The 11,912-nt window shown below is 45.0% G+C and overlaps 1 protein-coding gene across 1 annotated transcript in view; it reads right to left on the bottom strand.

Annotated features, from left to right (window-relative positions):
• UBR4 (ubiquitin protein ligase E3 component n-recognin 4) overlaps positions 1 to 11,912 on the bottom strand; it is a 78,756-nt gene that overhangs the window by 43,620 nt on the left and 23,224 nt on the right. Inside the window, exons 35-51 of the mRNA XM_026112484.2 lie at positions 11,700 to 11,891; positions 11,010 to 11,080; positions 10,729 to 10,876; positions 9,960 to 10,187; positions 9,531 to 9,701; positions 9,234 to 9,416; positions 8,781 to 8,939; positions 8,046 to 8,198; positions 7,696 to 7,923; positions 7,030 to 7,187; positions 5,717 to 5,888; positions 5,146 to 5,347; positions 4,661 to 4,824; positions 3,965 to 4,181; positions 3,357 to 3,573; positions 769 to 832; positions 140 to 274 (exon numbers count right to left, since the gene is read on the bottom strand). Coding sequence (XP_025968269.2) covers positions 140 to 274; positions 769 to 832; positions 3,357 to 3,573; positions 3,965 to 4,181; positions 4,661 to 4,824; positions 5,146 to 5,347; positions 5,717 to 5,888; positions 7,030 to 7,187; positions 7,696 to 7,923; positions 8,046 to 8,198; positions 8,781 to 8,939; positions 9,234 to 9,416; positions 9,531 to 9,701; positions 9,960 to 10,187; positions 10,729 to 10,876; positions 11,010 to 11,080; positions 11,700 to 11,891 — 2,862 coding nt within the window. The remainder of the gene's footprint in view (positions 1 to 139; positions 275 to 768; positions 833 to 3,356; positions 3,574 to 3,964; positions 4,182 to 4,660; positions 4,825 to 5,145; positions 5,348 to 5,716; positions 5,889 to 7,029; positions 7,188 to 7,695; positions 7,924 to 8,045; positions 8,199 to 8,780; positions 8,940 to 9,233; positions 9,417 to 9,530; positions 9,702 to 9,959; positions 10,188 to 10,728; positions 10,877 to 11,009; positions 11,081 to 11,699; positions 11,892 to 11,912) is intronic.

The raw sequence follows: 11,912 nt of genomic DNA, 5'->3' as shown, positions 1-11,912 counted from the left end.
GAAGGCGGGCAGCAGAAACTAAAGGAAAACTACCCAGCAGGTATAAACTGCGTGGAAGAAGCGCTTTCCAGGGGCACGCTGCACGTCAACCATGAACTGGCAAGGTACAGTAGACTTTGAAATCCTTGCACCGGGTTACCTTGTGGTTATGGTACGCTGAGCGGCTGGTGTGCAAGCTAGCCAAGAGACTCTTGGTTTGCTGCTGGACGCTGGAAGGAGCCGGCATTGACAGCAGCATAGTAGCCAGTTCCTGAGCTGCCACCTTATTCTTCTCCTGTTCCCCAGAGCAGATAAAAACCATTCTTCAGTACAGTTGCCATGAAGGTGAAGCAAGAGAGTCCGATTTCTCGGTCTACCTGAGGTTCCCCTCCCCGCTTTGCTCTTACCTGCTGAGCATGCAGGTTTCTACCTCCTTTCAATACAGTTTTGATATCCCACTCAATTTATTATTTGACAGTTAAAGGACATTTTACACGTCTACACAAAAGAAGTCCTTCTGAGATCTGTGGGCTGCCACCCTCCTATTTTTGCAAACGAGGTCACTCTACAGCACCAAAAACCCCACCAGCGATAAATGCAAATGCCAATTGTCATTCTAAACTAGTTTCAAATGCTTTTCGCTAAGTCAACTTTCAGATCAGCGCTCTGAGCAAAACGGATGCGGCTCTCTTCTGGTATCAGGCCCCCAGGGCTGCAGGAGGTGCTGCTGATCTCGCCCCTCCTCCCCCGTCTCCGAAAGCTCAAGCATGTATTCAGAAAGTTACTTGCCTTCTCGTTGACTGGTCCTACAGCAAAGCAGCTTTCCAGCGCTTCTAAAGAACTCACTACTAGCCTGGAGGGAGAAAGGAAAGCAGGCTTGAGTACAGCAACCCTTCTCTCTCCTTAGCACTTTGCTTTATGCAGGCTACAGTCATGAGTAGCTCAGAGACAGCTAACGAATGCCAAGTACAAAATCAAAGCATGATAAAACCTGCCACAGGCACCATGCATATCATTTCATTGTGTTACAGACCAGAGTTAAACCTGGCTCACGCTCACAGACAAACTTAGGACTGCTTTAATAATCCACAGCTGAAAGACAGGGGCTTTTCTCTACCAAAGAGGATAAAACATTTCCTTACGCAGCCTGCAGCAGGGATAACTTGGATTGTCTTGACAGTACCAATTCACCATGGCCCACAGACGTACATACGACTGCAGATCAAGGGTTGGCATGACACATGGGAAAAAGCGTAACCGACTTTGCTAAGGGAGCAAGATTCTACCCGCTTGCTGTTTTCGCACAGGTTGCTCTTTCCAATTTGGAGTTTCAGCTCAAAATACTCCGGGGGAAAGTTTGAGCACTGGGTATGACCCAAGCGAGGGATCCTGCAGTCCAAACAGCCCGTATTTGGTCGCTTTTGACAGCAGGTAAGGCAGGCTAGTAAGATACTTGCCCCGAGGGAAAACCTTATTTACAGCTTGCAGCAAAGTGCTGAACTTGCCTCACAGCACCGCTCCTCGCCTTGCGGTGCGACTACCTGAAACGCCATCCGACACACCAAAAGGAGCAGTGCAAGAATACAGAAAACAGGAGGGAAGAGAGAGCATCGAGGGGAGAAATAACAACAAAGGAGCGGATGCTAAGTCGAAGAAACAACACAAGAACGAGGCAAATTCTCTGGTCTGGTGGTGGTGAAGAGTAGGACATTCCCCTACTCTCAGCCACCCTCCGTAAAGCTAGTAGGGAAAATATAAGTGGGAGAAAAAGACATAAGGAGGGACAAAAGCAAGAAGAGTCCGTCAAACAAACAACAGTGACGCTGAATCCAGCGGAAATCTGCAAACCGCCTCCTCTTTACATTTTGCTAAATCATCTGCCATGCAATGACCAGAATGTAAAGAAGCAAATGTCACTTGAAAAAACAGAAAACAGTCAACAAAAGCCACACCATGTGCTCTGTCTCTCTGACACACACTCATTCGTGCAGAGAAAAGGATGGCATACTAACCGGTCCAAGGTGGTTAGGGACTCAGTTTCAGAACTTTGGGGGAGCAAAGAAAAAGGAAAAAAAAAAAAATATGTGTAAAGCTCACAGAAAAACTCCCTAGAACACATTCTAAGCAAAAGGCAAATTAAATGGGGAATCAGGAAGCTGGGAGAGCAATATATACAGTAAATCTAAGCACGGCTCTTTCTATCCGGGCAGCACACGCCTGCCTAATAGCAGAAGAAACTAAAGGAGATCCCGGCCCCCTAGCACAGAGAAGCCAAGCACATTGCTCAAAGCATCGCTGAAGGTCAAATTCAAAAGATACAGACACCAAACTTCTGATGGGAAAACTGCCTCTTGCCTGCCATTAGCTGCTCCTACTCAAGAGGCCCATTACAAGGTAACGGCACTCTGTAACATGCAAGTAAAAATAAACATTTTTTGCTTCTGGGTTTTAAGAAAATAATCTCAGTGCTTTGGAAAAAACAAAAAGCATGTCTGTGCAGGGAAAGACATCTTGTGGAGATGTCACAGCAGAAGGGAGAAAAAAAGAAATTATGCACAGGAAAAAATCCCATGAGCTATTATATAAAATACTACAGGACAGCAATAGGTGCCGAAACCCTTCAACCGGATGCAACTGCCACTGAAACTGTCTTGCTTAAAGTAAGACAAAACCAACTGTCTTTTACTCAAGTCAAGCAGCATATACCTTAAAATGCTTATTTTTCAGCAGTGCTGGTTCTCCTCTGATCTGTTTTCCCTCCTGTTCCTGCCAGCTTGCAGGCTTTCTACAGCCCTTATAGCACAGGCCGTATGAGCTCACGGAAAGAAAATAGGATGGATGTGAAAAAGTTTTCAAACTTCAAAAAGTCTCTCAACAGGGACGTGGCGGGGGAGAAAAAAAGCCGAACCACTTTTTCTACCACAGTAATTAAGCCTGTAATATACAGCCTGTTAGATAAGCTGTTGGGAACCACTCGTCTAGGGCAAGGTCACACACAAAGTCCTCCTCAAAACTAAACTCGAGTTCAGAGAGGCCTAACCTTTGTGAACTCTGGAGACTGAGGAAGGGCTAGCTTGAAATGAGAAAATGTACCGAGGCAGCAGCAATCTCCCCTAGCTCGTCAAGACAGCCATAACGAATGAAGTTAGCAACATGAAGCATGAACACAGATCTGTCCTCTACTCCGCCAGATACTTCAAGAGCGAGCGGGAAGCCCTCTTCAGAAGAAAATCATTGACTGTTGAGGTGCTGTTTTGGACGGCAGCGAGAACACCCCACTAACCCTGCAGGTTCTCCCGGTTAAGAACACACAAAGGACCCCTCTAGAGCAACTAGCCATTTTTCAAAGGCAAATAAAAGCAAGACTACAGCAATACCTCTCCAGAACAGTTCCGCTGGTGGCAGCAGGGGCAGCCGTCTCCGTGTCTCCGGTACCATTCCCTTGATTCAGGTTTGGGGGACAAACGTTGCTCACGGAAGCAGACGGAAAATCCTCGGGGGGCTCGTCGGGCCACCCAAACTGCTCTTTGGTTTTGCCATAAATCTTTATGGAATCCATCATTGTGACTCCAGCAGGATCCACAGAAGCCCCAACTGCAGCGACAAGAGAGGTTTCTTAAGCACTCACATAATACTATCTCCTGAGTATCAACAAGCATGGCTTCTTCAGGTCACGAGAGCAATTACACTGTCACTTGTATACATCTTCTGACTTAGTTTCACCTCCTTTCCGAGGCCACTTTCCTTCTATCTTACCTCAACACAAAATTCTTGAACTGAACTGAGGTACGGCACATTTATTCATTGCAACAAGCAGCTGGGCCCCCAAGAAACATTACATGTGCAGGACCTGCACCTTGAACTCCTTCTGTGGCCAGGTCAAACAAACAGCTCGTGGAAATCCTCCTTACTATGAGGTCAAGCACAGTCGCTCCAACAAGCTAAACCAACAGGTAGTCAAAGCAAACAGTCAACAAAGGCTTACTGAAGATGGTCAGCTTTTTGTCAGCCTGCAAGGCTTCCTCGCGGGTGAAAGGGAAATCAAACCAGCGAGCCCTGGTCATGTTCAGCTGCATGGTGCGGCCAAATATCTCCAAGTACGAGGGCGCTCGCTCTATCGCTTGTGTGCCAATCTGGATCCGCATGCCCGTCATCACCATCGTGCTGTTATTGTTCGTCACTTCAATGGTGAAACCCCCAGGCTGCAGGAAACAATCACGGCTCAGAGAGGGAAAGTCAAAAAACCCACCGCTAAGCACAACCTCACATCATCTCCCTGCAAGACCAAGGGCCATTTTGCACCAGGGCACAGCGAGCTATTCCCTGAGAATCAAATTTGACTTTCTACAGTGCTCTTTTTAGAAGCAAACGCCTGTATGGAAGTCCTGCGTGTGAAAGCAGACACACAGTTTGTGCTGTAGAGCCTTCCTATGGTGGAGGATTAATCCTTGAAAGCAGAAGACTGGCTGTAATTTGCATGCTGAGCTGTCTGGATGTCTGTATTTGAGCATACAATGGAAATCTGCACATAGGTGCCTCCAGTGCTTGTTCAACAGTATTACTGGTTTTGCACAGGATAATTTTGAGAAACAATGCAGACTTCTGAGAAAAGACACATCATCAACCCTGCCAGTAACGTCACCTAGAAGCCTAACAGAGCCCCCCAAATTGCCTCATTTACCTTCGTGTTGGCCACATACATGCCAGTGGAATTGAGCCGGTGCTTTATCTGCTGAGCGTTGTAAACCTGCAGCAGGTCATTGCCTCCAAACTCCACATCTGTGAGCTGCTGGTTGTGCTCAAAGAAGTCAATAGGGAAGTTTACTTGGCTAGATGTGCGAGTTGCTAAAAGAAAAGAGAGATGAATATTTTTTACAAGAGACATTAATAAGTAAAGCTAAGGCACGAAAGCTGCAACATGAGCCCACTTCTTTTGGAAATGCCTGTGGTTGCCAAATAGTTATTTGCTATAGCAATAGTTATAGCTACAAATAGCTATAAAAAGCTATAAAAACATTCCACTATGACTGTCATACTTAGTCCTGAGGTTAACTAGTAATTGTCAGAAGTGAATGTCTGAAGTTTCTATAGGATGCTGACAAATCTCCACATCTGTATTTGCCATTGGTACCTTGGACAAGACATACACGAGAAGAAATGCCTTACTGATGGCCGCTGCCTTGCGCTTGCGAACTGGCTTCATGATGCTGATGACGCTGCTAGGTTGGAGAGAGGGCTGGAGCCAGTAGGAGGTATTTTCTACGTTGGCCATGTAGATCCGCAGACTGCCATCTTCGCACAGGAGGATCATAGTAGTCCTCTGCTGCTCGTTACAGGCCGTGTGACGGATGGCCACCATGTCCTGAATCTGGAAAAGTGAGCCATGCGAGTCAAGGGAAGGACCTGGCAACTGCTGTTTGCAGCGACAAACTCTTTGCATGAGAAAGGCTGCAAAGATTAGAGAGCGCAGACAAGAAGCTCAAATGATGATAAACTAGAGCAAAATGTAACTGTTTGGAAGCAGGAGTAAAAATACATTCTAAATGCTTTAAAAACACAGATGAGGCAAAAAGCTTGTATTACAAAAAAACTGTTCCCTAAAGCAGTTAAAAGCCATTATGAGTGGGAATCTTCTTTAGGATACTGTGACAAAAGCTTGCATTATGAAAAACTAACTGCGATGGAACCACAAGAGAGTATGTTTGAAGGGCTGAAAATACAGGGAACCACGACTGACCTTTGCTTTGGCCGGCAAGGTTTTAATCTCCTGGATGAGAAAGGTATCTGGCTTCACCATCACCACCAGAGGAACACCTGTGGTTTGTTGGACACAGCACACCAAGCCGGGATGGTTCATGACCTCAGACCACTGACACAGCGCCGGTGAAGTCTTACTCCCACCATTTGAACTGCGAGAGACGAAGGGCAGAATGACATTAGTTTAAGAGGTAACAACATGTGAAAAGAGGCAAAATCCTTTACCATTCAAATTAGTTAAAATTTCCTCTTCAGTAGGAACCCTAAGCAACTCATTAACAAACAGCCAGGAACATAGGTGCCCTGTTGCCCAGTTTATAGGTGAGAAAAATCAAGGAGTCACTTAAGTCAGCAGAAGGCACAAGCACCCCAATTCACAGCCCTGATCTCTACCCTGAAGACTTGAGGGAAGACACTTACCTAGAAATATTTTATGCCCAAAACCAAGGAAGTAATTTTAAAACAGCTTTAAACTATTTTTTAAAAGCACATGCTCCTGTTATCAGACCATTACTGGAGGAGCAAACTATACTGCTACATCCTAGCACAGCGCAATACACAGGTTAGAATCGACACGAGCAGATGTACAGTTCTGTGTTTCAACACACCCAAGAGTACTAAGCAGAGGCCAATACAGGAGAATCTGCATGATTCTGCTCTCTGAAACAAAAAGCTGCAAAAAGACTATACCAAACTCGACCCGGGGCAAGGGAGCTCTTGGAACTGACACTTCTCCAAAAATCCATTCAAGGTAGCGGCTTTGTCTTAGGCTAGTGAGTGTGTTAGGCTGTATGTGGCCTAAGTGCCCAGCTCTGGTTATCAGAACAGATGACAGAAGAACTTTTTTCTTGACATTTTCATACCATAAGAGAGAGGTCTCCCTCAGGGAAGCCTGAAAAGGAGCCTTAATATGCACCAGGTTCACTGCAGTACTGGTGCCGAAAGGAAACAAAGGCTTCCTGCTCCGCATCCTCCGCACGGGTGGCTAATCCCATCAGTTCCAGCTGCTGCACCAGCAGCAGCTCCGCACAGAGCAGCAAGGCTGCTCTGAAGCCACCTTTCTGCCGTGAAATCCTAGGGAGCAGAAGAAACGCATTCACGCCCCGCTGCCCACACAGCCAGCTTTGGTTTCAAATCATTTTGCAAATAGGGCAGAAACAGCATGGAGAATAGTAGGAAACCATCAGCTGGAAATAGGAACTCCACCACGAGCTTTGGCCACTGGGAGCTGAGTTGTTAAGAATAATTGGTAAGAAACAGAAATATTGGGAGAGTCTTCCAGCTGAGCCTCACCTCTTTATGTTAATTGGGAATAGCCGCTGTACCTCCAGATTGGCCCGGCTGATGGTGGCTGCAAAGGATTTGCCTTGACAGTAACTGAAGAATAACATCTGTAGCACATGGGAATAATACACTGACACACCACCTCCTGCTACCTGGCCGTTACTGTCCTGTAGGATCAGAGAAAAACGACGGCATTTCAAATAAACACACATCCTCCAAAAGTCTCCCAAGCAGTCAGGCATTTAAGTTTCTCAGCTGACCGAATTATTTCCAAAGTCTCGCCCCAGCTCCCCCCACTGCCCTAAACACCGCCCTAAATGACAATTTTAATTCTGGTTATTGCACCTTTAGAGTGCCTTGCCCTGAGAACAGCCCTGCTCCGAAACCCTCTCCCTGCTGAGAAATCCTGCTGGGTGTAACTTCAGACCCAACCATGGAAAACATGACCCGTTTTCTAGACGAAAGGATCAAGGGGTTTAATTTTCACCCCCACCCCCTTCCACTGCAAGGATATTTCTCTCTTTAGAGGAACAGCAACCAAGCTGATCTAGATCAGGAAATAAAAAAAAAGAAAAAAAGAAAAAAGAAAGAAAATTTCTGCCTTCAACTGTCAGAGGCAAATGAAAGAGAAAGCCACTGCAGCTCATACCATTAAGAAAGGGAAGTCACCATTACCTTTAGGTCTTCGTGGTTCACTTCAAGCACATTGGTGACATAGAACGGTCCATGCTGGGCACTGCTCGCCTCTTCCATAAGCTGCGTATAAATGTACCCAGCAGAGGACATGATCACTATTATGTTCTTCCCTTCCTCGTTGAAGAGGAAAGTGACATCCCTGATTTTGGAGCTTGGTAGAAGGAAATAGAACGTCGGGCTCAAGGCATCGACAGAAAGATCATAAATCTGTGGGAAGAACCAGGAAAAGTTAACTGCTAAGCTAGAGGACAGTCCTTTTGGACAACGCAAACAGACACAAGTTGAGACAAGGGAACACCTGCTAGACGTTCGGGAAAATCTAACCATACCTTCACAAAATCTGCAGTCACAATAGCAAGCTCCGTTTGAGATCCTGGCAGCCACACAGCTTTAATGATGAAATTTCCAGTGGCTAGTTGGGGATGAAGTACCAAATGATCAGAGACTGATCCAGAGCTGCTGAACGTTAACACATGGCAGTCCTGGAGTAATGAAAAACATGAGTCAAACAGGAGAACAAAAAACGTAAACATTTTAAGCCAAGAACACAGTTAAAAGCCAGCATTCCTCTTCGCTCCAATGATTCATACAGCAAGAATGCAAATTCCTGCATTTAAGATGAACTACATTAAAGCCTGTAAAACACATCCGAGTCCAACTGTTTCTCAGCTAAACAACAGATTGTGCATTCTGAACTGTGAAGGCTGAATCCAAATTTCAGAGAATAAACAGAAACCTCCTGGCTACAAAACACCAGAGTTGTTACAGACTAGTTCTAACGCATTTTAAGTTTCACATGGCTAAATCTTGGCTCCTGTCTTAAAGTAAAATTGGCCTAAATACAATCAAAAGAAATACTTTATTTGGAGCATTGTCCCATATAATAATAATTCATATGTAAAGTAAATGAAGCAGTACCTATATCTAGTATGAAAGTGATTTATCAGCTAAAATTAGTGACAGACCTTTTGAACTTTTACAGCCCAGCTCCTCAGAGGAAAGAAATACAGCCTGGTTTGAGATGCTATCTCCAACCATCTAGAAAGGGCTTGTCAGACACTTACTTTCAGTCCACACACAGCCAGGTAGTCCTCCTTGCAGGGATTTCCAGTAAGGCTCAGGACAGTAAATGGAACTGGAGCAGATGCAAGGCGAGTAAGGGTCAATTTTCTTTTGCTGGAGTCTGCTTGTTTCAGCAATGCTGAGAGCTGGAGGACTGTAATCTACAAAATGAAATGAAGTTATCCAACTTCAGCATCGGGGGCAGAGGGTGTGTGAACACTGCAATTTCCATTCTCTGATTACGTCCCCCCCATCTTCTCTGTGTCTGCTGCAAGAATGCTTTTCTCTGAAGAGCTTTATCTCAGTTATCTAATACTTTACAGAAGACCCAGACCTGATGACAGGGAGCCTGAATCTTTCTCTATTTGTTGCTTAGTATTTTAAGGCTGTTTCATTCTCCTTTACAATCCAACCTCCTTTGCAGAGTTAGAGGTATCCGTCTTCTCCGAACTCACCTTGCCCTTTTCGTGGCTCACGGCCAGGTGCTGACGACGTCCATGCGGGGAAGACAGCACGCACATCGCCACCCGCCTCAGCACGTGAGCGCTGATCAGCTGCCGGATCGTCTGGCCCTGGTCACCGCTGTAGTTCATGCGGACATTTTCAAAAGCACCTTCTTGAGAGCCAAGAGTTGGGACCTGAGTCATCAGTAATGAACAGCACATACAAAAGTGTATCACTGAAACTTTTCTGCTTAAAAGCGATCCCTCCCACTCACACTCCAGGTGCTCTTAACACCTTTAGTATCATACCATTAACTGATCTGTCATTTCTACTGTCTTGTCCAAAGTGTGTAGCTCAGTGAGAGCTTGCTGTGCACGACTGCTGCTGCCCATGGCTGAGGCTTGCTGGAAGTTTATCTGAATGGCATCCATCAAGAAATTCAGCATATCCAGCACCAAAGGAGCAAAGGAGAAGTTAGCCTACAAGAAACAGATACGGCAAGTCAGGCACAACATACTCCTGCTGGGAACCTTCACAAGAACTGCATTTCAGCTATTCTTTAAAACCTGATGCTGCTCTTATGATCCCCATTAGCATAATGAAAAGCACAAAAATTAGGCAACTTAGCTGATAACCAGCAAAGCCTGCCTAAGATCCAACCTTCGCAGAATAGAGACATTCAAAATTAACCCTCACCATAGACCACCTTCCCTTCAACAGCTAGCTGATAATTATACCTGGGACTGCAATTCCTCCCGACAGCCCTCAACATTTCTACACAGGCTGCTCTTCTTGGGTTTTTCTTCATCAGGGCCCTTCCCCTCACTGATGGTGACCTTGGCTTTCTCCGCAGGAGACGTGCTTGCATGTCGAATTACACTCTCGGGCACTCTGGGCTCGCTCTGGAATGCGGATTCTTTCATGGTAGAGCTCATACCGCTGCTGGGAGTCCTCTTCACCAAAGCCTGCGAATGAAACAGCAACACTGAGAGCCCAAACCAGACTCAATTTTACCACTGACAAAATGAATACAGATTGTAATAGCAGCAGTAATAACGTAATTGTGAAAAAAAAAGAGAATGCAATTCTCATAGAATGCAGTTCTCATAGAATGCAATTTTAATGAAGTAAGAACAACCGTCCTGTATCCTGCACATCACTCTCCACCCAAGTATTAGAAAAACATTCACATTTGAAAGTAACTTAGTTGCTGCTAGTGGAAAGCTTAAGCCAACTTGTGGATTCTGGATAAAGTAGCCATCAGCAGAGAGACTTGTCAATGCATTTAATTCGGTGAAAAAAATCAAGTCACCAGACAAGCTGTAAATTAGGAGGAAGAGGTAAAGTTCATTGTAAAGCCGAGGCCTTCAAGCCTTAGTACTTTTATGCATTCGTATTGTGACATAAATTACTGCAGAACAGAAAACTCTGCAGAACGCCTCAAAAACTCAGGAAACCACTTTTGGGGGGCCAAACTGCTTGAATTTTGACAAAAAGACAGTTTACCAGGCAACTGCCATCCTCCTTGGCTCCACAGTCGCAGAAGAATGATCCGTATTTGGCATAAGAAATTTCATGATCCTTGTGACAAACTTTAGCACAAACTGTGCAAACACCAACCCCATCAACCATCTTGCAAGTGTGACAGTGATACCTGCACAAAGTAAAGCAGATGAGTTAAAAATTGCAGTGCCTCAAGAAGACTCTACAGACTGCATTTCTCCCCTTCTCAATGGCCAGAAATATCAGGCTGCAATTCTGACCAGGATGTCTTGAGAGATTCTTACCAGTGCTGGTTCATGAATTCCTTCTGTGTGATGGTGAAGGTACAGAGTTTATTGCAAAGGGAATCTTCATCCTACATGAGAAGGAAGGTGTTTAAGTAAGGCGTTACAACTGCACGACTACAGCAAAGGCACATGGTACAGAAGGTGTTTCTCATCTACTAAATGTGCATTTTGAGAACAGTGAGTTTTAGCACCACCTAGCCAAAAGAAGGCAGCTGGTATCAAACCACATGCAGAGAGGACATGGTTCATTCTTTCTAGTTACTATAAAATGAGGCCAATAAAAAGGAAATAGTAACAAAATTATTATTTTGAGATGACAAATTTTAAAGAATGAGTTAACAACAGCTTGCTTTTCACCCAGCAGCACTTAAAAGCCTACTCTAAGCTGCTTGTCCATATAAAAGCTAATAATTGATAACAATTAGGTAAAACAGACATTTTATGCCTGCTCCATTTCTTCCTCTCTTTTTCTAAAAAAAGCTTTTGACTCTTGTTGACATCAAAGTCAAAAGATTTATGCAGGAATGACAGACATTCCCTTCCAGATCTGACAACTAAGGCTCTTCACTCAACCTCACATTAGGAACAGACAAAAATATCTTAATTTATAACCTGAACAACTCTGATCGGGAAGCTGTAACAGAAATCTCCATCTCATTTGTAGCATTAATTGTGATTATCACTTACCGAATCTTCAGCTTGAGAGTCTTCCTCCTCCACAGCCAACTCCTCCACCCAGTCCGAATCCACCTCAATAGCCCGTTCTTCTCCATCAACGGAAAGGTGACTTGGTCCTTGGCCACTGGTCTGGCTCAGCGCATTAGTGACATCGGCCAGGTAAGAGACGATATGGCACGTACACTCCAGGATAGTAACATGCTGTAAGCAAAGATTAGTGGA

Source organism: Dromaius novaehollandiae, chromosome 24 (genome assembly GCF_036370855.1).
Source record: "Dromaius novaehollandiae isolate bDroNov1 chromosome 24, bDroNov1.hap1, whole genome shotgun sequence".
In the NCBI taxonomy this organism is placed as follows: domain Eukaryota; kingdom Metazoa; phylum Chordata; class Aves; order Casuariiformes; family Dromaiidae; genus Dromaius; species Dromaius novaehollandiae.
The sequence above is the reverse complement of the archived record's forward strand: the minus strand, read 5'-3'. Positions and strand labels throughout refer to the sequence as shown.